The following is a 24,394-nucleotide window of genomic DNA, read 5'->3' as shown; positions in this document are numbered from 1 at the left end:
GGGATAAGACACAAAGGACATGTAAGACGGTGAGATGGTTCCGTATGAAGCCGTAACAGCACACACGTGGTCTCGCGGCATTACATACCTGACCCACAGAACTCTGTGACTCAGCGTGAACCCTCCTGCGAACCTCGGACTTCAGTGAAGAATAGTGCGTGGGTACCAGCACATCACTTTAACCAATACGCAGGAGGTTTGTAAGAGGGGGAACGGTGTGTGTGTTGGGGGAAGTACACAGAAACAGTACTTTGGTTCAAATTTTTTTGTAAACCTGCTTTAAGACATTAACTATTAACTCGGTACAAAAATTTTTTAAAATGCCATGCATCGTGCTTTTGAAGAACAGATCAAATGTCCCTGCACAATTGAAGATAACCTTGCCATAGCCTTGCAGGCCCTGCCTGACCCAACGATATCCTGCCCATGTACAGGTAACCACGACCTTGACCTCTGTCTTAATGTTTTTTTTTCTTTCCTTTCCTTTCCTTTCCTTCCTTCCTTCCTTCCTTCCTTCCTTCCTTCCTTCCTTCCTTCCTTCCTTCTTTCCTTCCTTCCTCTCTCTCTCTCTCTCTCTTTAAAATGTTTTGCTACCTTTGTGTATTTCCTTAAATAGCATTTTGCTCAGTTTATCCCGTCCCTGAACTCTGCTGTGTGACCAGGCACTGTGGGGATTCACCTGCGGGCTGCTACATGTGCTGGCCATTGCATCTCGGGCGTCTTTGAGGCTCAGCCAACCAGAGTCTGGCTGCGGATGGCTCCTTTCCACAGCTGCGTGGGGCTCCTCCGTTTGAAGGTGCCGGGTTGCCGAGGCACACTTGGGACACGGCCAGTGTGGGGCTGTGTTGAGTGGTGTTGCTGTGGACACCCATGGGAAGGTCCCCCTGGGCAGACTTCCTCTGGGAACGTGCCCTCCTGGACTTGCTGGGCTGAGCGGCGTGTGCACACCTAACTGCTTTCCAAGGGCCTGTGCCAACACTCTGGCTCCCCCCAGAGGGCACCTTCCACTGCCCCTGTCCATCTGCACTCGGTCAGTGGTCACCTGCTCTCCAAGGGCACCTGCCCCCAGTGCCCTCCCTGCCCTGTTCCCTGTTCCCGCCTCCTCAGCTCTCAGCTTCTGTGACCCCGGGAGGCCAGGTCGGTGCCTGTCCTCGGGTTTCCTAGCACCTTGTGTTGCCCCAGCACAGGTCCCATGTGGGGTGTGGACGGCCACCCACTGCTCTGAAGGTCCCTGCAGGCAGGACCACATCTACTCATCATGGCCACTTGTTAAATTTTGTTGAATAAATGAGGGCAAAGCTGGAGTTACCAGTCTGGGGCACATGGGGAGGGTGACAAAGGGGGGTGATGAGCCACAGCTGGAGGCTTGGCAGAGGCTTAGAGGCCAGGGCGTCAGGCAGAGCCTGCTCTGAGGGGCGCTCTGTGCAGAGCCCTGAAAGCGGAGAGAGGTGGCAAAAACAGAACTCAGGTCTCCTCTCTCCTCTTCAGGGAGTCCCTGAATGTGTGTAGGAAGCAGGGTACGAAGCAGAACACCTTCTCTGGAATTTAACCTGTACCCCTTGCTGGCTGTGTGACCTTGGGCAAGTCACTGAACCTCTCTGTGTTCCGGCTCCCTCATCTATACAATACAGGAAATAATAACTCTTCCCTCACTGTGTTGTTATAAAGATTGAATTAGGGCTGGGGAGATAGCTCAGCTGGTAGAGTGCTTGCCTCGCAAGCATAAGGCCCTGAGTTCGATCCCCAGTACCACACACACACACACACACACACACACACAAAAAAAAAAAAAAAAAAGATTGAATTAAATGAGTTCATACTGGTAAAGCAGTTAGAACAGTTCCTGGCATATGACAAGTGCTCTATCAATATTTATTACATAAAAATGAATAAGGACATGGAGCTGGCGGCTTTCTGTACGACACCAGGGGGTTTTCCTTCCCAGACACGTGCGTGCACTTTCGTGGGGTGGCCAGGGGAGTCTCTTCTGCGGATCCTTTCCGTTATTCTTGAGCCCTTTGTCCTGCTCATTCACCACAAGTGTGACCCACACCGTCCAATCTGAAGTAAAAGTGCTGGTTTCTCTGCAGCTTCGCCTGCTCCTCATTAGCCAGTGGGCACCATGAGGTCAGGGCCGTATCCTTCGGAGGATGCTGTGGAGTGTGTGCCTGGCTGAGTGGCCTGTCCTGGGGAGGCCACTGTAGGAGTGAGGGCAGGGCTGTCCCCATCAGAGTCCCAAGGGAGAATGTCCAGGGAGCCGGCGGGCACGCAGCCCTGCCAGGGCCAGTGAGGTTGGGGACCTGTCTCCACAATAGGTGACCCTGGTGCTGAAGCTCAAGGCATTTACTTGGCAGAGAAGGTTCTAGAAGGAGGCAGGGCACCGATGCAGAGTGAGGCCTAGGCCTGGAATCCTAAGGTGTTCAGAGTCCAGAGCAAACCAGGCTGTCTGGGAGGCAAGGGGCGAGGGGCAGGTCACACAGGCCTCTGATGACCTCTCCCCACAAACCTAGACTTTCTCTCTGGCTGAGGGACCTGGAAAAGATGGTCCCCAGCATGCTGTGCCCGACAGGTGGGGCTGAGGGAAACCCACGGACAGCTTGGCCTTGTAACCAGCAGGACTGCCAGGTGGACAAAGCACAGGTTTCTGCTGCCATGGCAACAGAGCAACGGGGCAACCCAAAAAGAGGAGTAGCAAAAGAGGGATAGCCAGGAAAGACCCAGAAAGAAACCCCAGCAGATCCCAGAGGCAAACACGGAGAGCACACCTGGCCCTCGCCCCGGCTCGCGGGGTGGCCCCTCGGTTTCCTCATCTGTGGCTGCGGGGGCTCTGCAGCTGCAGAACCTCAGCCCTGGGCGAGCTGGGATGTACGAGGGTTCCATGCGCAGAGGAGAGGGGAAGAAAGGTAAGGTCCGTGACAGCAGCTGTCAGTTTTGAAATCAGGCAGCACAAGGTTTATCCTGTTTGAATGGTGCGGGGAGCAGGGTTCCCCACTTCCAGTCTCTGCCTCGGCTGCCTCCAGCCCTGCACCTTCTCCCCGCTGTGCCGAGCCTCACTGACGCCGCCCCCTCACACTTAGAGTGGCCTGGCCGCCCCCAGGCCCCGCCCCCCGTCTGGTCTCCGGCTGCCCCAGCTCCAGACTTCCCGTGAGCGCTGCCTCATTCGCTTGGCTCCACTTGCCCGCCGTCCTGGCCCTTCGCTCTAGTCTGCATCCTTATCTGGAGGATGAGAAGGCGTTTCTTTGTTCTCCCTACTTCAGGGACCTGAACGAAAGTCCAGGACAACCGTAAAAGTACAAAGAGCTGCCCTGGTGTTGAAGGGAGGGAGGAGCAGGGGGTGAGAGGAGAGTTAACGTGTTGCCACTAACCTGCTGGGTGACCTCGGGTAAGTTGCACAACCTCTCTGGGTTCCCATTTCCTCATCAGTAAGATGGGCTTACTCAAAGCACTGAGTTTGGAGAACTGTTGTGAGATGGGATCAGACGCATCGCTGGCTGCCATCATCATCTTCATCATTACTGTCATCATCATGGCTAACATTGTCATCATCACTCCAGGCTCTCCCTAGCCCACTTGGCCAGTGACGGCTCTTCCCAGTTCTGAATGTCTGGCTCACTAAATCCTGGGGGTGGGCAGGGAGTTCCCTTGGGATTCACTGGGTGCGGAGGTGCTCCTTTGGCAACTGTGCATGATGAATGGTGACCAGACGTCACCTCCCCTCTGGAGAAAGCCTGTCCGCCTGAGTGAACTAAGTTCCTGTCCCCTTGGCCCATGGGCACAGCTGGTGCCATGTCCGTCTGCGCCTGTCTGGAGCCCTGATTCCTAACAGGACGTGGTGAAGGCAGAGAGATGGAGCGGCGCTGTCCTAAATCTCTTCCCTAGCTGGCATTCTCCGGTTGCATAACTTCTTCCTGGGCTCAGTAAACCCTCTGTCTGCATCAAGATAAATGTGGCTGGGCATCTTATTTAACTGGAAACCTTCTTTTTTGGTACTGGGGGGATTGAACCCAGGGATACTTAACCACCGAGCCACGTCCCCAGCCCTTTTTTACATTTTATTTAGAGACAGGGTCTCACTGAGTTGCTAGGGCCTCACTAAGTTGCTGAGGCTGGTTTTGAACTCACCTTCCTCCTGCTTCAGTCTCCTGGAAAACCTTGTCTAGAAGGATAATACCTCTGTCCCCAAGGCATACAATTACCATTTCCTGTTTACTTCCAGAATACACACTACATTCCACAGAAAGATTTCCCTAGTAGCACAGAGAAACAGAGGTCCTCACTGTCTCCATCGAATTTGATACAATGTATGGAAAGCATTAGCAAAGGGCACACCCAGTGCAGCCCGCCCCATCCCACAAAAGCGCGTTCAACTGTTTTAGGAGAAAGTGGACAAAGTGACAACTTTCAGGGATTCAGACATCCCTAACCTGGAGCATCTCCAAGGCCAGCATGAGTCCAGGACGAGGCTGAATGTAGGACAATTCAAATGTGCATTTAACAGAACCTTTATGTAAGCTTCCTTATTTTGTATTTTTTGTTACCAGGGACTGAACTCAGTGGCACTTGACCACTGAGCCACATTTCCAGCCCATTTTGTATTTTATTTAGAGACAGGGTCTCACTGAGTTGCTTAGCGCCTCACTGTTGCTGAGGCTGGCTTTGGACTCTCGATCCTCCTGCCTCAGCCTCCCAAGCCGCTGGGATTACAGGCGTGCGCCACCGTGCCCGGCTTAGCTTCCTTATTTTAATCTGAACGTCATACAGTAACTAGAAGGAGCCATCGGAACTCGCATTCCCTGGGAGCACCGCTGACGGGACTTTCTTTAAAGGCATGATGATGCAAGGTAATTTCTCAAATGAAGGATTATGCAGATGGGGGCTTCTATAGTATATGAAAAATACTCTTCTGTTCGCAGTGCTGGCGTGGGAACCCAGGGTCTGGAGCACACAAGGCGAGTGCTCTCTCACTGAGCCACACCCCCAGCCCCGTAGCTTAAGCAGTGCCACGTTTCCCCTTAATTCCACAGATATTAAGATTGACAATGAATTATTTCACGATATCTTATATTCAGCGCTCCTGAAATAACGAACGTCTCAAATGGAAGGAAGTGGAAGCAGGTGCTCCTCAGAGCAGCTGAGCAGCCCGGGAGCTGTGCTGGCTGCCGCGGTCCGGCCCGGGGACCGCCCTGCGTCTCCCTCTGCGGTCCGGCCCAGGGACCGCCCTGCGTCTCCCTCCGCGGTCCGGCCCGGGGACCGCCCTGCGTCTCCCTCCTGCAGCGGCGGCTGCTTACCTCCATGCTGTACCTCTCCACCGTCCTTCGCAGGGGGTCCACGGCCTGCCAGCAGATCAGGATGCACAGGTCGATCAGCAGCATGCCCCCGACGATCACCAGCAGTTTCTGGTCTTTGATGATCTGCAGAGGGAAGGGGAGGAGGGAGGCAGATGCAGAAGAAACTCCCTGGACAGGGGCTGAGGGGCCCGGATGGGGCAGAGACCGCGTTCTGGACTCTTGGCTGGACAGTGTCCTAACATGCCCCATCACCCACAGGATAAGACAGCCAGGTTCCTTTGCCTTCCAGAGCCTGGTCCAAGCCCTCCCCAAACACACGTGCGCTTTGTTGCGATCTGGCTGCTCCTGGTCTCTGCCGAGCTGTGATTTCACTCCCTGGTCTTTGAGGTGCTGGTCCTTTAGTCTGGAACACCCTATTCTTTCCACAATCCTTAAAGAGCCACATCCATTGTCGTCTCCTCCACGAAGCCCTCTCCCACTCCCCTAGAGTAACTAATTGCTCCCAGAGCATTTTGTTCCCATAATTTCCAGCAGTAATAACAGCAGCAGAGACAACAAGCAACACAGCTAACATCTGATGATCGATTCTTCCAGGCGATGGGCTACATGCCTGGGCTCATATAAAGACAGATTCTAACGTTATTCCCATTTCACAGATGAAGAAACAGGCCTCTGGGGCCCTCAAGGGATGTGTCAAAGGGGGTGAAGCTCAGATCTGAACCAAGCTCCTCCTTTCTCCCGAGTTCACGTCCTCAAACAACTACAGCACTGTCCAGATGCCAGGTCAGATTGTCCCCACGGCTCCCTCCTCGCTAACCTGGGAAGCCCAGACAGGAGGGAAGCCCATGTTATTTATTTGTGTACTCTCAGTACCTAACTGGGCTTGGCATTCAGTAAGCACTTAAAAGTTTGATGGATTGAATTGAGGCGAAGGAACATAAAAAGAAGATCTATAACTCATTCCCATCCCACCCTGCAGGCTGGGAGGTTTCTTTGTGGCTGAGTCCCACCCCACTTTACATGGTTGATAGGCAGGGGCCTGGGGAGGGACACTGCAGCATCACGCTCATCTGTATTTCACTCGCTGCAGGTTTATGTCCCCCATTCCCCACAACACACAAATAAAAGCGAATGTGATGAAGTAGTTCTGGAAAAGAATCATGGAAAAATAAACAAAACTGAGACGGAAGCTTAAGAAATATCACCCGGTCTGGTTTTTAACGATTAAAGCCATTTTAAAAGGACAAATAGAAACTCAAGAGGCCTCTCTGTGGATGAATGTAGAAAGAACAAGAAGAAAAGTGTTGCTGATCAAATCCACCCAAACGGCTTTACTTGGGGGTGGCTCACTGGCAAAACCCCCTCTTTGAGTTTTCGAGGAGAATCCAGTGAACCCCTGATGCTTTGCAGAAACCTGGTGAACCCTTGCCCTTGGGGAATTAGGGAACTCTGTTGGCCTTGAGAAAATAGGGTGGACCTAGGATGGGCTGGAAGAGGCCTCTGAGTTTGACACTGAGTCTCCAGCATCTGTCCAGTTGTGCCTGACTCTTGGACGTGCTCCCCAACCTTCCAGCTGGTGCTCTCTCACCCCAACTTCAAGACTGAGCCCAAGAACCCGAGCAACTCCTAATCCATGAACCTGGGCGTGCCCTACACAGGGCACAGCCAACCTTAGGAGACATGTGCCAGGGTTTCCCTCTTTTAAACGTGACACAGTAAGGGCCTTCATTTGTAAGGTTCCAGATTAGGGTAGAAGGGAGCACTGGAATTCTGAAGGACTTGGAATTACGTGGATCTGGGTTGGAATCCTGGCTCCATTTCTTGCAATTTGTGTGGTCATGGGCAAATCACTTCTTCTTTCTTATTCTGCACTTCTAATTTGGGTAACGGCCAGGGGGATGGGGAGACAGGGAGGTCCATGTATTATTCTCTAAGTATGGTTTAGAAATTAAAAGACCTCTTTCTAACCCCAGTTCTTAGAAAATGTGATCTTGGGGAGGTTGCTTAACTTTTTTAGGCCTGTTTCTTCCTTGATAAAGTGGAGCCAATCATCCTCGAGTTGCACAGGTGGTATTAGAATAAAATGAGATGGTGTACAGAAAACACCTACCACAGTTGTTTGACTACCACTATTTGGGTTTGTCCATCAGTGATCATGGGTTTACGTATAGGACAGCAGCGACATCTAGGGGCAAAATGTGATATTGCACCTCAGCTCTACTAGACAGAACTCATCGACAGATGGATCTATGGAGGGAAGGTTCTAATGAGAGGCCATACCTAATTTCCTTTTAGCACTATTCCCAAAGCCTGGCACATGATCAGTGTTTGTAACTGAATGGATTTATACTAAATAGTTATGAATCACATTTCACTTATTAATTGTGGAAATATTTATTGAGTGCCTGCATTGTGTCAGGTTCTGTTCTAGACACTGTGGAAAAAAAAATCCTACCTTCATGGAACATGCATTTTAGTGGGGAACATGAATGGCGAATAATTAAATATATTCACCCATGCATATACAAATATACTACCAAGGACAGGTGATTTAAAATAATCTTCAGTAATGAAAACTGAGGGAAGGAAAAAAATAGCAATGACTTGACTAGATACGACGATCAGAGAACCCTTCCATTGGGCAAGGTCACCTCTCAGTTCTCACTTCAGTGTCTCTCTTTCCTTCCCTCTTTTTAAGGTTTCTCCTCAAATTCTGCCCACCTCCTCTTTGGAGTATCTCAGAAGTCATTGACATCAGCACATGCCATCCTATCTCTGAGCCTGAGACATTCTTGCCAAGTGAGAGATGGGAGTACAGTACCCAGCAATGATAAGGCACCTGGATCTGGAGTCATATCTGAGTCTGCTATGAACTAACTAGTTGCAAGATTTCAGTTAAGTCCTGTGATCCCTCCAAGTCAGTTTACTCATCTACAAAATGGGCAAATAATCATACGAGCCACATTAGATGCCCAGAGCCTGGCTGACAATAACTTCAACAGAAGTCAGCGATCCTTCCAATGTCACTTCCTCTTGTTGTATAGAGCCAGGTTTAGCAAACTATAGATTTTGCTCACCACCTATTTTTGTAAATAAAGTTTTATGAGAGCATAGCCATAATCATTCTTTAAATATTTGTCCATGATTTCTTCCCTATAAATCAGCAGCACAGAGTAACTGCAAAAAAGACAATAGAGCTTGCAAAACTTCATGTATTTACTATCTGGCTCTTTAACACACACACACACACACACACACACACACACACACACACACACACAAACCTTGCCTGACCCCTGCTGTCACTTAGTTGATGCCTGATGCCTGGGGTGGCTGCTACAAGCCCTGCCCCTGGCATTTCTATAAGCTGAGCCCAGATGAAGGTCTAAGCGGGTGTCCTCAGATGCTTTTATTGCTTGTGTTGTTGTCTGCAACAGTACCAAGTCATATTTGTCCTCAGAAAACATCTGCCCCAAGAACAGAAGGTCTCATCTCTGAGTTACTGCTTCATCTCAACACTTCAATTTGGTCCTAGTGAGAAGCAGAATAAAGACTGCAATAAGTTCCTCATTTAAGATTTTATGACTGGTCTTTAGGAAAAAATAGGAACATGCTATAAAAAAGCTGGATTTGGGAGTGTGAAGCCGCCATGTGTCAATACTTTCCTCAGCAGACTTCTCTTTCTTTAATGTCTTAAAAAGCATGGCCATATGGGGTGAAGCTTGTGTGTGTGTGGGGAGGGCCTGCCATGGCGGGTGGAGGGAGGAGAAGTGGTAGCTACGGAAAAAAGGAAAGGACAAAAAGACTAATGAAAAAAAAAAGAAGCACACGATTGCATTTATCAGTTTATATGAATCTAATATATGTATCAGTAAAGAATTAAGGAGTCCAATCAAAATTTAAAAAAAAAAGGTTCAAACTTCTTTAAAAGAAATGCAAGTCATACATGGAGACATACTGTAGGACAATTTTTGTGAGGTTCCCAGAGGGGTCGTACCTCAGAGCAGAAGGTAGAGGAGGTGTCAGAGCTGGGCAGGGACCGTGGAGTGGGTGTTTCATGGTGCTTTCGTTGGGGAAGATGAAAAAGTTTTGGGAATGGATAGCGATGATGGTCACACACTGTGAAGGAACCATCTGAACTGCCACAGTTTTCGAGGACAAGATCTGGTCCCCGATTTTGTTGTGAAAACAGTTAAGGCCGCGGAACACACTGCAGCGTGGGAAACTCCTGGGGTTGCTCCAGGCCTTCTAGTAATTCCAGGAGCAGGGCAGAGGAGGGGAGGGGGGGAGAGAATGTGGACCTGACGTGGGTGCATCAAACGCTATGCCGGGAACCAGGTGCTTTTGAAGGGATGAAGGCAGTCATAGTTCAAAACGGCTCTTCTCCGTAATTCTGTTGGTTTTTTCTTTTTTTGGGGGGGGGTGGAGATATATATATACACACACACACATATGAACAAAATCAGGTTTTGTTTTTCTTTTATTTAATTTGTCTTTCTTTTCCTTTATTTGCTTTTTTGGTATTGAAGATTGAACCCAGGGGCACTTTACCACTGAGCCACATCTCCAGCCCTTTTTATTTTATTTTGAGACAGGGCCTTGCTAAGTTGTTGAGGCTGGCCTCAAACTTGCAATCCTCCTGCCTCAGCCTGCCAAGTCACTGGGATTACAGGTGTGTGCCACCATGCCTGTTTTATTGGCTTTTCACACTGTGGTAAAATACACATAAGATACGATTCACCATTTTAATCATTTTTAAGTGGACAGCTCCGTGTCCTTACCTGAATGGAGGTGACCTTGTGCAACTGATGTGTCCTGATGTCAGCATCCCCCATTGGCCAAGCTGCCTCCCCGCTTCCTGCGCAGGAAGCTCACCTTGTCATACCCTCTGTCCCTGCCGTCACCCTCGCCATCCTAGGTCGATGCCCCTGCTGGTTCAGACACCCTCCTCTTTACTCCAGGTCCTGACCACAGACTTACTGTTCTCTGGTATCTGCCTCCTCCAGGGTCCTACAAGTTATCCCTGGCTATCTATGACATCATCCCCACTTAAAAAAATTAGAAAAGGAAAAAGTGAAAAAACAGTAAAAAGTTAAAAAAAGTTTAGATTTTTTTTTAAAGTTTAAAAAAAAGAATGAAGAAGAAAGGTGGTGGGGTGGCGCTTGCGTGGCTCCCCACGCGCCGGGTCCCTGGCACCCCAGCGGAGCCCTCAGGTGCTCAGCGCCTCCCTTCCGCCTGGTCAGCGCTTGCGGTGTGGCGGGAAGGTGCTGAGCCCGGTCTTCGGGGACCGGGCCACATCGCTGCCCACACGGAGCTGCAGACAACCAAACTCCCCAAGTTTCCCCTGACTTGTTTTGTTGACTGTTGCCAGACAGTCGGGTGTTCTTGCTCAGCGCTCACACGAGAAGGGAACAGAAAGGCCAGTTCTTGATTACAGATGACAACATGGATGAGTCACATATTAACACAAAGGAACCGACACTGATTCTTCCAAAACAGGATGAGTTGTCATTTATGAGGGCAGAGCGGCCCTCTAACCAGGGCTGCTGGGCGGGCCGGCCGGGAAGCCGCCTAGACCAGTGCTTCTCAAACTGGCTGGCTTCAGCCTTACCTGGGTGCGGGTGAAATTGCAGGATGCTGGCCCTACTCCAGGATCCCAGTTCTTTAGGGCTGGTTTGGGGCCAAGGTCTGCATTTCTAAGAAGCTCCCGGGTGAGGGCAGCCCACACTGAACAGCCCTGTCTAGCCATGGGGCTTCCATGCTGGGTGTGGGCTGGCACAGCCAGCTCTTGGTTTCCAGGGTGTTCCATTTGAACAACAGATCGTTTACCATTCCGTTAGGCCTGCAAGGGTCATGTCCATACCAAACACGTAACGAATGCTGTTTCTTGTAATTATTCCCCAAACGATACAGCATGATCGTTCCCTACATAGCATTTACATTGAACTAGGTATTGTAAGTCATCAAGAGATGATTTAAAATATATGGGAGGATGTGTGTAGATTATCTGCAAAGACTGTGCTGTTTTATAAAGAGCTTGAGCATTCATGGAGTGTGGGATCCTTGGAGCGGGGACAGTTCTGAAACCAGTCCCCAGAGGATACAGAGGGATAACTACATCACCGGGGAAAGTCTAAAAACTACTGATGCACAGTTACAGGCCCAGGGATTTGGGTTCAACTGGCCAGGACTGGGTGACTTCTTGTAATTTTCAAATGTTCCCATTGTCCTGTAATGTCCAGCTGGGACTAGGAGAAACCGGTGGCCAGACCTCTCTCATCTTATGCAAGGGGGTGGTCGCAGGTGCTGCTGGGTCTGGAGAGCAGAGGGGCACTGGGAGCCTGTGGCAGGTCTGGGCTCTTTCTCCCTTGGATGCAGCCTACGGTTTTCCTGTGGCGGGGGCAGAGGGGCGGGACCCAGCTACGTCATCTGGAGCAGGCAGGGGCTGCTGCACTTGAAGACTGTTTCACTCCCCTCTTTCAGGGGCTCCCCATTGCTCCTAAGTTCAAGTTCAGATTCCTCCACATGGTTCCTACCTTTCCCTCCAGCCTCTTCTTGCACCCTCCCTCCTGACCCCCATGCCTCTCCTACTGCGTCCCTCCGCCCCTGACCAGGCCCCTCCTGTTCTCAGGCCTTCCCACTCACTGTCCCCCTAGCAGATGTGCAGAATCCCCGCCTCTCCACTCAACCATCTCCCCACACCCTTCAGGACCTGGTACAAGTGGACGTGACGCCTTGTACCCCAGAACTCCCTAAGTGTCCCCAGTCAGCACCCTTCACTGTGTGCTGTAAATGCCTCATTAGCTGTCTGATGTCCCCAGAAGCCAAGATGTCAGGAGGTTGGGACTGTGTTTGCTTGAATCCCCAGCAAGTAGCTCAGAGCCTGCATGCAGTCGGCACCTAATGTCTGTTTGCTAAGAGAATGTCTAATGCTGCGTGAGCACGGTGGGGGGGTGGTTACCTTCTTCTTCATTTTCACGTTTTTGAAGATGGCGTGGACCCTCCATGTCTTTGCAAACATTGCTCCAAATGCAGTCGTGTAACCCACGGTGAGGATCCAGGTCCTGACCTAGAGGCCACGAGAAAACGGAGGCATTAACATCCTTCAGCGGCAGGGGCATCTAGAGGATGGGGCAGACGCTTTCCTGGGCATGTTGAACTTCACTGGCATCCTTCATCACATGTCAAGGTGACGGACATTAAGCTCTGTCAGCCACGTGTCAGGCCCAGGGCACTGGCATGTGTGAGTGTGAAATTTAAATATTGCCTCCCATATGGCCCCGTAGTGAGCCAGTCATAGGGAGGCACAGAGGGCCCCAGCACTGCTGAGGGGTCACTCAGAAGGTGCTGGACCAGCCCTCTGTCTTCCCGTCCCTCTTCCCTTCCCTCTCCCTCACTGTGGATAGGCTGCTGCTGCCCAGGGTGACCTCAGGAGTCCAGTTACTTAGCACTAGGCCAGCCTGAATACTGAGCCCACACGCAGCGCTCAGGACTAAGACTCTGTCTGGCTCTCGGCTGATCCCCGGGACTCAAGTGTGCCTTGATCCCAGCTCTGGGCCGATGACTCATGGGAAGAGCCAGCCCTGATAGGAGCCCACAACCTGGATGTCTGCAGGCTGGACAGGCTGGCCACCATCTGCTAGTCACTGAGGGTCTGCAGGGCACCCACTCGCCACCTCCACGGCCATTACTCCCAGGCTCCCCCTCAAAGGCTGGACAAGACACCACTCAACACCCAAGGGATGTGCAGACCCCAGAAACGCTCCAGCCCAGGCTCATTCTGCCCCTGCCTTTGAGGCAACGTGGCTCCCCCCTTCCCAGAGACAGCGCATTGCCCCTTTCCGTTCTGTTTGTGCAAACAGGAGCTGGCTGGGTGAACCTCGAGAGCCAATCCCTAAGTCAAGGGAAGGTCAACAGCTTCCCAGAAGTCACTGGGACACCTGTGAAGTGTGTGCGCGGTGGTGGTGCGGGTGGGGACGCAGCCTTCGGACTTCTTTCATTTCAAGAAGGGAAGAACTCAGGCAAGAATGAACCTCAGTGTCCCAGGGGCGTAGGGTGGCCACATCATCACCCAGCTTAGAATCCAAGGACACAAGAGAAGTAACAGAACAGGGAGGGAGGAGTTTATCCAATGACCAGGTCATGAGTTCCCTCCATTGGAGCTGAGGGGCCCCACAGACCACTCTGCTCATTAATCCACTTGGTTGCGTATCTGTTCATTCAACTAGTGTCACCAGGACAGAGGCAAAATATAGAAAAATGAAAACAGACAATAACGGCCCCCTGGGTGATTATTTTGGAGCTGTCAGTTGAGTGAGGAAACCTCTTTACAAATGAAGAAACCGAGGCCCAGCACACTGGACGGTTTCCCTCCTGTGCCCGCAGGGCCCCTGAGCGAAGCCTGGAATTCCTCCCCTTGATCGGGGAAGCCTGCTGTCCTGCCTCCTCCCAGGGCCAGGCTGCTTAACCCAAGTCAGGCTCATCTACTACCCTGAGTCAGCCGTCCGAGGACAAGGGCACGCGGTGGAGGCAGCTGACCAGCCATGGGACACTCTCCTGGGGTTTGTGACACATTTCAAAGCTAATATGCAAATGCCCCTGAAGACCCCTGCTCCACTGTGTTTTTGATTGCGTTCTCCTACTAGAAAGTCCATCTGAAACACCAACCTAGACGGAGCATGGACATTTCATAAGGGACGGAAAACGAGGGAGTAACGCCATTATTTGATTTCATGGCGGTGCGGACGCAGGCCTCTTCCTTCAAGGCTATGTGCCATGTGAATGTGCGGAGCATTATTAATATCGCCTTTGACTTGGGTTTTCTTTAAAGCAATTAATTTCAGGTCACTTGTCCATTTTGTGAGGGTTAACTTCATTAAGATTCAATAAGATAAATTAAGTGAATTAAAACTCGATAATATAAACTTAATCTGGCGTCTGGAAATGGCAATATGGTGCCAGGAGGGGAAAGCAAAGACTGGCCGGAGCCGCCTGGGCAGCAGAGTTCCCGGTGTGGGCCTGATGGTGAGATGGCTGTTGGCTGGTGTCTGAGAACTTGGGATTTGGGTGGGTTCCCACCATCCCCTCAATGACAAGCGTGGGTCACTGTGCCTACATTCTTTGTGCAAAAAAATATAGTTTATGCTGAACACCTGCATTCCTTCTGGGAGTGTGGAATTTGGGTACCTGGTAGGCAGGCAGGTGCCCTGAACCCCCGGGGCACTGGGTCTCCGTGCTTCCCTGGGAGATTGGACTCCTGTGTGTCCTGTCTATTCCTTCCTGGAGCAAATCTGGGTGTCCCACGTGACTTCCTCTTGGAAGCCGGCCCCTGGTCCGCCCTGGCCTTTGCTCCGCGAGCCTTTTCCCCCTCCCTGATTTGGCTGTGTCCTTCCACTGTTATTGGTCATGCTGTGAGCACAGCTGCAAGCTGAGTCCTGGGAGCACCCGGACTCCCTGAAGCCCGGCGTCCGCCCACACCCCGTCTCTGTCTGGAGTAAGGTCCTCAACAACCACTGTGTGCCTGGCGGGTTCCTGGACTCGACCAGCAGAAGCACACACTGAGCCGGGTCCAGGTCGGGCCTGGCCTCACCTCCATCCAGGAGCCCACGGCAGAGGAAAGATGGATGGGAGCAGGACAGCAGCCCACCAGCAGAGCCGCCAGCGTCAGCCCGGGCTCACCCTGCTGCAGGGAGGAGCCATTTCTCTGTCCCGCTCCCCCATGTCTGTGAGATGGAAAGACGCCAGCACTGGCTCCTCTTGACTCCTGTAAGGGCTCCTCCAGGTCATCGTCCCCACTCTGGGTCTCCAACGACACCCTCCCCTCCTTCCCAGCCAATGTCTCTCTTCTGAGCTCCAAACCTGCATGCACTACTGTCACTGGAGGCCTCGGTGACACTTAGGTGCCCCCCTAAAGCTCACACTCCACAGCCAAAGCTCAGCTCATCAGTTCTTCCCCTGAGAGGCTGCTTCTCCCTGACTTGGGGAGTTGTGCCATCTGTCGCCCAAGTTAGGGACCTGGGAGTCACCAGGGCTTGTCCCCACCTCCCCGGCCTCTCCTAGTCCATCTGCAACCATCTCCTCTGCCAGCCTCCCAGGCCTCTCCTGCCCCTGCACTGACAGGCCCTGGTGCTGCGCCTGGCTGGGGCTTACTTCCAGCCTCTGGTAGGATCTGGAACGACGGCCGGGAGGCGGGGCCAGGCAGAGGAGGGTGCATCCCGCCACCTGTCTCTGTGCTGTATCTCTCCAAGGAGCTGGGTCTCTTCACTGGCTCTTTCTGGGCCAGGAAAACTCCCCTTCCCAGGGGACTGGGGAGGGCTGCCGGCATGGCCAGGGCTGGCCCTGGGTGCCTCAGTCCCCTGGCCGCCGCCCTAACCCCACCTGCACACCTGTAGGTCCTACACCTGTAGGTGGAAGTCTCTCCCAGTGGCACGGGGTTCTGTCTAGTGCCAGGGCCATGCCAACACTCCATCTTACCCCACGTCCCTGGTCAGCACACTCCTCCCTTCTGTGCCTTGCTGTGTCCTATACCTGCTCTCACTGGCAGGCCTGGCAAGAACTATTTCCTTTGTCCAAAATGCCATTATCACTGCTTTCTATTTCACAAGTTCTTATCTGTCTTCGACATCCAAACTCATGGGCCACCACCTCTGAGAAGCCCTCCCAGACCTCACAGGGAGGTCATGAATGCCCATTCTCTACAATGTCTGCCTTTATGGACATTTCTGCTCTGTTGGTCACACCAGGTGACATCTAGTCTGACCACCTGTCTGCCTCTCCCATGAGATGGAGTCACTAAGAGGCAGGGCCTGAGCAAGTCCACCAAAGGAAGATCACAGAGAAGAGGCTGAGCAAAAGAGGCAAAAGAGGCTGAGCTTGTGGCCTCAGTGGCCCCTTCTACCAAACGAAATATGTTACCTGGTAGGTAGTGAGCTCCCCGTCACCCCACACATTCAAGCTAAGCTTGGAGAATGCCCTGTCAGGATGCTGTAGGAGCATTTCCTGCACCGAGGAAGGTTTCATTGATGATGTCCCAGGTACTTTCTTTCTCTATGACTCCACAATGTTAAATGAACTAGAAAGTTCTGAGACACTGTATTGATTCTGATTTCCAATTGGTCCCCTCCAAAACAAATCTCTACGGAGTTATCAACACCAGACGAATAGAAACTTCACTGTCTCTACAAAATCTTGAGCACTTTCACTCTTGTGAGTTAATGTCTTTCTCTTCCTTTGGCCAGAGAGCACTCAGGATCCTGCAAATTGCCTTAGCCACACACACCTGTGGGGGAAGAGGGATTTCAGGTGGGCAATGCATCAGTCTCAGCTATGAAAAAGAAAAGAAATCAGAGCGAATCTAAGCCTGGAACAGTTCTGCTCAGCTGCTGCTCAGTTGATTCTATGAGGGCAGCGTGGCGGTCTCCGTTGCTCTTTTGGGGATCAGCAGGGACCCAGACACACAGCCTCTGCTCTCAGGCATTTTCTGACAGATGATGGGGGCCGTGGGCACTGTGTTCCTTGTCACCACAGATGCGGTGGCCCTGGGCTGGAAGTCAGATGGAGGAGGCTGTTTGGACACTTAGGACAAGTTGCCTTCCCACTGTTCAGAAAGATTCTAGAAAGGGTCTTTTCTGAGCCTCACTCCCGGCAGTCAAAAACAAGAGGCAGAGAAAGAAGCCCCTGACTATCCAGAAGCCACCCAAACTCCTGGCAGGTTCTGGTGGGAAAGCCAGAGCTGAGGGTCAGGTCTCCAGGGACTTCTTCCTGGGGCTGGTGGCAGTGAGTTCCAAGGTGAGAGGTCGTTGAAGAGAAGCAAGCCAGAAGACCCTGTCTGGCACAGGCTCTTGGTAAAATCTGCATGGAAAAATCTCCTCTCGAGCTTAGAGTATAGCCAACCTTTCTCAGGGGGCCACAAGAGACGCCAGGCACAAGCAGGAACATGTTGGGACCGAAGCCAGGACAAACAGGGCATCTTCGGAACCATGGGGCACATCAAAGGAAAAGTGCCTCCTCTGGCAGGAGGGATTTCTGAGACACACCCTCTGGGTCTTTTTGAAAGGTTCATCTCCTTAAGGCCCTTGCATCAGAAGAACTTGACTCAGCAGATAAATCCCAGACTGAAATTCAGCCCACACCCACCCCCATGCCAGTATCTTGTGCAGTGCACAAATTGCACAACTGTCCTTGGCTCAGGTGACAGAAAAACACAGAGGGAGGGAAGAGGCTTTTCTTTCCCCCATCCCCACCTCCACTCAGCAGGTGCCTCAGGATTGGAAGCTGGGCAGCCTTCTGGAAGTACAGCATTCTCAAGATAGGCAGTGGCAGGAGGGGGCGTGGGTGTGTGCTGGGGAGTGTCTGCCTGTGGGCAGCTTTGTGGATAGAACATGGGGATAAGCAGGGACCAGGACCACAGAGGAAGAACTGGGCAGCCAGGCCATAGGGACTGCATCTGCTGTGGAACTTGTGGGCACATAAGAGGCATCTTTTCAGCATGTGCAGAAGTAACTGGAGCTCACTTGTTGGGGCGGGAGCATGTTTTAAGTTTCTCTGACCTGTCCCTCCACTTGCGGTCATCACCCTCTCCTCTAGCCCCATCTCTACGGGGGTGAGGACACTGTGGATGGGGGGTGACTTTGGCTTCTGGTCTACACTGCCAGCTCCCTGAGGGAGCAATGGTGTGGTTAGCTCTGTGCCTGTGGGGCCTGGAAGGTGGCGGGTGCCTGGGAAAGGTTATCAGACGAGATGAGCCAATGAACGGGGTGGACAAGGGTTTGGAGTGGCCACGTGAGGCTGCGGGAAGGGAGGGTCTCACCTGCCCATGAGCTGGAGCGTCTGGGGTCCCTGGTCCTCATCCCTCCCTGGAAGGGCCTCGAGGGCTAGGATCAGAGGGAACGGGGGTGGGAGGCCACCACCAGCAGAGAGGCTCTGAACCCCGCCCCAGACCCAGTTGGCACAGGGCCCTGTTAGCACCAGTGCCTGGGGCTGCCCCCCTCAGCTCATCAGAACCTGCCAGGCGAGGCTACCGCCAAACCCTGTGGACATCCCCTGGCCCAGCCTCCCGGTCAGGCTTCCGAACTCGAAAACACTTTACGTGAGGACATGGGATCACAGGCCGAAACGGTCCTCATAGCACATGATGACATCGTTTTACTAGCAACTATGAAAAAAAGGAGGAAAAAATATCACAGATCGACGACTTTTCAACTGAAAACATTTCACTAATTCCTTCTGGACCTGGGTGTACTGAGAGGCCAAGTAGGTGTTCCTTGGCAGGCTTTACCGTTTTAGAGTTAGAAGAGCCCAGCCTCTCTGGAGGTCAGGAAGAGGGTGCCCTGCTCACCAACCCAGTCACCGAAGCCCCTCGACCCCTTCTCTGCCCAGCTGCTGCCCACCCGGAACCCAGACCGTCACCAGCAGGGCGGCGAAGAATCTGAAATCATGCGGCAGGACCCGAACCCAGACCTGCCAGCTGTGATGGGCCCCTTGGTTTCCCAAGGTTGGGTGGCAGAACCCACAGGCCAGCATCTTCCAGCCCAGGTCCTCAGAGGACCAGGTCTCAGTCTTCTATTTAGTCTCCAAGAGACAAACAGAAAAATGAAGCAGCTAGTGCTAACCCTCCCCTCGCTGCTCCAGGTGTTGGCTGGCTACGCTGCATCGGCAGCCCTTGGGAGTGTCACAGTGCAGAGCCACAGACCACCCCAGCTGGCCCAACCCAGATCCACATTTCATCAAGACCCCGGTGATCCACGCCTGCGCTGAGCTGCACTGTCCGCACAGCGGGGAGTCGGGATGGTGTTTCCCTTTGGAGCAGGTAGTGACTGGAAGGGGACAGAGAGGGCTCCTGGGGTGCCGGTCGCTTTGTTTCTTAATGTGGATCCTGGATTCACAGCTGAGTCAATTCCCACGAGTTGGTGGGAATTCGTTGAGCGATATGTTTATCATGTTGTACATATAAATATTCATATATTCACATGCACAAGGAAGTTAAATAAAATAAATAAATGAGTCAGGATGGTCAGCGGGAGGTGGCAGGTGGGAGAGGGAAGGAGATGCTCCCACAGAGCCCCTGGGCTGGCTTGGCTGCTTCTGCCAGATTCCAATGACTAGGGACTTAAGGCCACAACCACTTTAGGGGTCCCACCTGGGTCATTCTTGCCTCCGTTGCAGCCTGTCTGAGGCCCCTTCCAGCACTCAAGGGTGGCAGGGACACACATCAGCTTGGCTTGTCCCCAACCCAGTTCTGGTACAGCAAGATCACACAGGCTGGAAGTCTCCATGGACATGTCTATACCAAACTGACCAGCACCGACACCAGTTTGTAGACTTGTCTTCAGCTCGAGTTTATCAATGTCTCTCTTAGCAGTGTCCAGAGGTGAACGCAGTCACCCTTACTATAACTGAATGGTCCCCCTGATTCCTTCCTTCCTTCCTTCCTTCATCATGGTAATAGCTAACATTAACTGAATCTTGCAATGTGGCATGCATTGGGTCCTTCACAAACATGATCTCATTAAATCCTTATAAGCTTAGCATTACTCGCATTTCAGAGAAGAGTAAACAGTCCCCAAGGTTCAGAGTTATTAATAACAAAGTTACAAAGCTGGGAAGCAGTGCATTTGGGGATTGAACACAAACAGTCTGACACAGAGCCTCTCTCTGTGCTCAATACTCTCCTACATCCTGGGGATGCATCACAAATGAATTCGTACACTCACATCAATGAAGAGGACACCTTTAAAGGGTGAATGTTCCAGTATATGAATTGCATCTTGATTTTTAAAGATCTAAATGGACAAAAATCTTGGTTGGGATAAAAAATTGACTGGATCCCTAAGAAATCAGTTGACCTGTTTTTCCTGGTGTAAGCTAGCTAACAAAAATCAAAGCGTTTCTTCAAAAAAGAGAGAAAGACAACAGAGCAGGCATCTTTGCAGTCCAACAAGGCTTCTTGGGAGCTTCAACCCTGCCACCTAGCAATGCAGGACAGGTGGCAGGGTGGTCGTGGGCTCTGGAAGGAGCGCCTGGGGAAGCACAGTTGAGAGTACTGAACTCCATGAGAGCTCGGGCTGGGGAAGGTAGTGAAGCTGCCGCCTACTGCACCCCAGGGCGCTCCCAAGCCCAGGAGGCTGCTGCAGACCCACGAGGGACTGCAGGTTGTCCAGGCCACCTCAGTCTCTCTGCAGAGTCCCTGCTACCCTGCACCCCAGAGCTGGGGTTCTGCCTGTGCCCACTGGGCCTATGCATTTCTCTTCTCGGCCTAGCTCCCTTTCCTGGCTGACAGCGGCTGGATTTCTCGTGCCAGGCCAACTTGTCAGTGCAAGTGGGCACTCCCTTCCCTTGGCACTGGGGCTCTGGCCCACACCCAGCACCATCCTCCCAGGCAGCTCTGTGCCCACAGGGACCGTGTTGCTATGGTGATTCCACTACTGACACAGTGTCCAGGGAGACAGCACCATGTAGCTGGAGCTGTTTGCAAGACTTGCTGAAACCGGCACTGACAGGCTGGGAAGATTCCAGAAAGGGTCAGAGGGTGGGGGATGGGAGCTAAGTGTAGCTCTTCCCTAGTAGCAGGATCGTGTGTGTGTGCGTCCGTGCACAGGTGCTCATACGCGTGCCCACCCCTTGCAGGTTAGAATGGCCCTATGGAGCAGAGACCCAGCCGGTCCCCAGAGAGGCCTGATCTGTGACTGTCATGGGCTTCTTCTGAAGGGTTTATCATTGCATTTCATTTCCATATTAAAAACTAAAAGATAAAAAGGGGGCACTTATAGGGCAGCAGGTGACATTCTACACCATACCCGAGGCTGACTTTGAGGTCTATCTTGTCCCTTGGCCTTGAAGATTGCTTACAGAATGCAGCGTGGAACACCAGGAAACCACTCTGGCCAGGAGACAAGGTGGCTCACTGTGATGCCCACCCCTCCTCCTGCACTCACCCTACCTACCAGGCAGCTCTCTGAGTCGTCTCTTTGAACCCATGTCGCATCCTACAGGGGAGTATTATTATTCTGATCTTATAGATGACAAAACTGAGGCCACTGGGGATCTGCACTTGCTGCCCATCAGCCCAGAGCTTGCTGGGCAAGGACGGGGGGCGGGAGCAGCCTTCTAGTTCCAGAAGAAAAGAACCCGAGAAAGCTCGTGGAAGAAAGGAGCTGACCTGCTGCAGGTCAGCGGAGTACAAACCATGTGGCCCCCAGGTCACTGGGGACAGTAGCAGGTTCTAAATTCAAGAGCTTTTGGTCCCTCCTGCAGGGAACGATCCAGTAAGTGACCCCAGCCGCAGTCAGGCACACATTTTGCTGACCCAGTTTCACCCAGAGGAGTTCCTCGGAGCCTTTCCCGAGTCACGAATGCGGGTTCCCTTAGCACAGCCCTGAAAGGACCCGACTGCCAATCGTGAATTCCCAGGGGTGTGAGCAGCAGCCTCCACCTCCTCCCGAGCCCTCGTGCCTGCTAATGCCGATTTGTGAAGCTTTATGATTTATTCATACGCCCTCCTAGGCTTCTCAGGACAAGCTTCCTCTCACACAAATGAGTGCAGCTCCTGGAATAGAACGTCAGGCTTCATTAAAAGAAAATGCCGGGCGCGGGGGATGTCCCTTTCTTGTAGCGTTTGTAGAATTCAGGTCAAACTTGAGAAAGCACCTGAGCCGCAACAGGCTTTGGTCAAAACACGGGTGACCCAGTGGCTTCTCTCGGGGCGGAGACACTGTCTGGGAGGGCAGCTCTCTGTGTCTGCCTTGGGTCTCACCAGACCAGCCCTGGTGCCATTTTCATTATCGTCACCATCGTGATGTCCTTGAACTTGCGGAGGGGCTTGTAGCACTTTGGAGATGGAAGAGGGAATCCTCACACCCCTTCTCGTTTAACTGGGGCAGGGAGCCTCAGGGCGGTCGCTCTCTCAGGCTCCACCGTGGCCCAGGAAGGCTGAGCCAGAGGTGATAATGCCATGAAAGGGCAGGGCGTCACCGTGCATAAAAGTCGTGCTGATGCAGCAACCTCAGGGACTTAGTGGGCTTCCCTGCTCCCCCAACACCAGCCACACTTCCACACAGCAGCTCCGGAGGATCTCAGAGCGTTGGGAAGAACCCTGCTAATCCATACCCACAAGGACCTCTGAGGGGCTCAGCGTCTTTGGAAGCTGACTCTGGGCAGGAACGTGTGTCTTCCAATCACCTCCTCACCTCCCAGGGAGCAGGAGGGGCACTGCTGAACTTGGAACAGAAAGCTGGGGGTGGGAAGCATGACCCAAGGGAGCCCTGGAGCTCCAGGGGTTTACCTCCCTCCAGGTCCACCTCCGGAGTGGAGGGTGCCCGGGCATGTGTGGCTTCACTGCCCCTCTGGGTGACTGAGGAGTTGACCTCGCACGGCTCAGTGGACGCCTTAGGTGAGGTAAGTGTATCTGTAGACATCTCTCTAGTTGGATGATTCACACTAAAATTACTGGAAACATCAATATCTTGATGCTGTGCAGCAGTCTGATCTAATCATCTGCAGGAACCAGGGGGCATCGTCACCCAGAACACAGGATCCCGGGGGCCTCCCCATTTTCCACATGCTGTCCCAGAGCACAGGAACTAGCTGTAGCCCTGAAAGTGGCCTGCCACTTGTTTTAGGGGTCCTTCACTGGTGCGTCCCTCAATGCCAGGTTTTCACCCATCGCTGCTCAGCAGTGGACGACTTGAAACGTCAGAGCAATAGACGGGACCTAGAAGAGATGGCTTTGCACAAATGGGCCTACCCCACTCCCCCACAGCTCAAGAGAAACAGCCACCACAGAGAGCTGACTTTGGATTAATCCAGTCCACACCGATGCTTTGCTAGCCCCTGTCGCTCTGATCTTCCAGGTGGAGGACCGGGTGAATTATTGCAGTTGGGACAGTAAAGAGACCCAAATGACTCACCAGTTTTGAGAGGTCACCATTGTCCAAGTCCAGAAATAACTGGTCCAAATGGTCCCCAAATTGTTAACTTTTAGCCAAGACTCACTTAGTTTCACACAATTGCTAATTACTAATGAATAACTTTAAAAAAAAATAACCAAAGGGCATTTCTTTGGATAGTAAAGATTTTTAAATGCTAATTAATTTTCAAGATGATTTTTCTAAAATATGGTAAATAAATCATATTGCATTGGGCTTCCTTGAATACACACATCCTCCATGGGATGGTACCGCCCCCTTGGGAGTCAATACTGGTTCTTTTATGTGGAAAATATCAATCTTTTATGTGTACGCACATAGAGTACACACACAGACACACAGGGCATCTCTGGTATTAAAATTTTGTGGGAGAGATGATTAGGAAAAAGTGTTTCCAAAAAAGAAAGAAAGAAAAAAGTGTTTCCAAAGACTCCTGATGGGAGCAATAATGAAAAAAAAAAAAAAAAAGTAAAGAAATACCAGTGAGATAGAAAATCATGCTACAGGTTTTCTGAGTGAAGCAGCGTCAGCCACACAAACACACCATTCTCTGGTGGTCATCCAGGTGGCCTGAACCTGACTTAGTGCTGACAAGGTTCTGCTGATTCTCTTTCCTCCCTTTTCTGGGGTATCCCGTCACCTCTGGGGGGGGCCTGTTAACCGTCACCTTAACTTCCTGGGTGGTTCATGCTCCTTCTGGTCTGAAAGGATCCCACCCTCCCCTGTTGAGGTGCAGAACTGCTGAGTGGGTCATTTTCTTCTTATCCACGTATTTTCACACATTTCCTGGTTGGCATCTGTGTGGGTGGCTGGGGTCACCAAGAGACCCTATGTCATAAACCATTGGCACGTGCGAATGACTTACAGTGCAGAGGGTTTCGAAGGTCTTCTCCGAGACAAAGGATCCATCGAGACCAAAGAGGAAAATGGAGGCATAGGAGAGCATTCCTCCGAGGATGATCAGATTGTTCATGTAGGGACTCGACATCTTGATCAGCCTGACGAGAGAAAGGCGGCACATTCACAGAGGGGCTGATCTGGTCATTCCTTCAACACGCTTCCCAGTGCCTCCCGGTGTGCCCAGAGGCCCAGGCTAGATGCAGGGAGGAAAATGGAAGCCTAGTTTCCCTTACTCCCTGACCCTCGCCTGCCAGGGGCCACTGCCCCTGGTACCACTGGCCCTGG

At 52.1% G+C, this 24,394-nt stretch overlaps 1 protein-coding gene across 1 annotated transcript in view; it reads right to left on the bottom strand.

The window, feature by feature from the left end:
* The window catches only part of Gabbr2 (gamma-aminobutyric acid type B receptor subunit 2), a 345,550-nt gene that overhangs the window by 50,890 nt on the left and 270,266 nt on the right, over positions 1-24,394 (bottom strand). The window contains exons 11-13 of the mRNA XM_047525637.1: positions 24,075-24,207; positions 12,250-12,357; positions 5,289-5,411 (exon numbers count right to left, since the gene is read on the bottom strand). Of these exons, the coding sequence (XP_047381593.1) occupies positions 5,289-5,411; positions 12,250-12,357; positions 24,075-24,207 (364 nt within the window). The remainder of the gene's footprint in view (positions 1-5,288; positions 5,412-12,249; positions 12,358-24,074; positions 24,208-24,394) is intronic.

This window comes from Sciurus carolinensis, chromosome 14 (genome assembly GCF_902686445.1).
Source record: "Sciurus carolinensis chromosome 14, mSciCar1.2, whole genome shotgun sequence".
Lineage (NCBI taxonomy): Eukaryota > Metazoa > Chordata > Mammalia > Rodentia > Sciuridae > Sciurus > Sciurus carolinensis.
The sequence above is the reverse complement of the archived record's forward strand: the minus strand, read 5'-3'. Positions and strand labels throughout refer to the sequence as shown.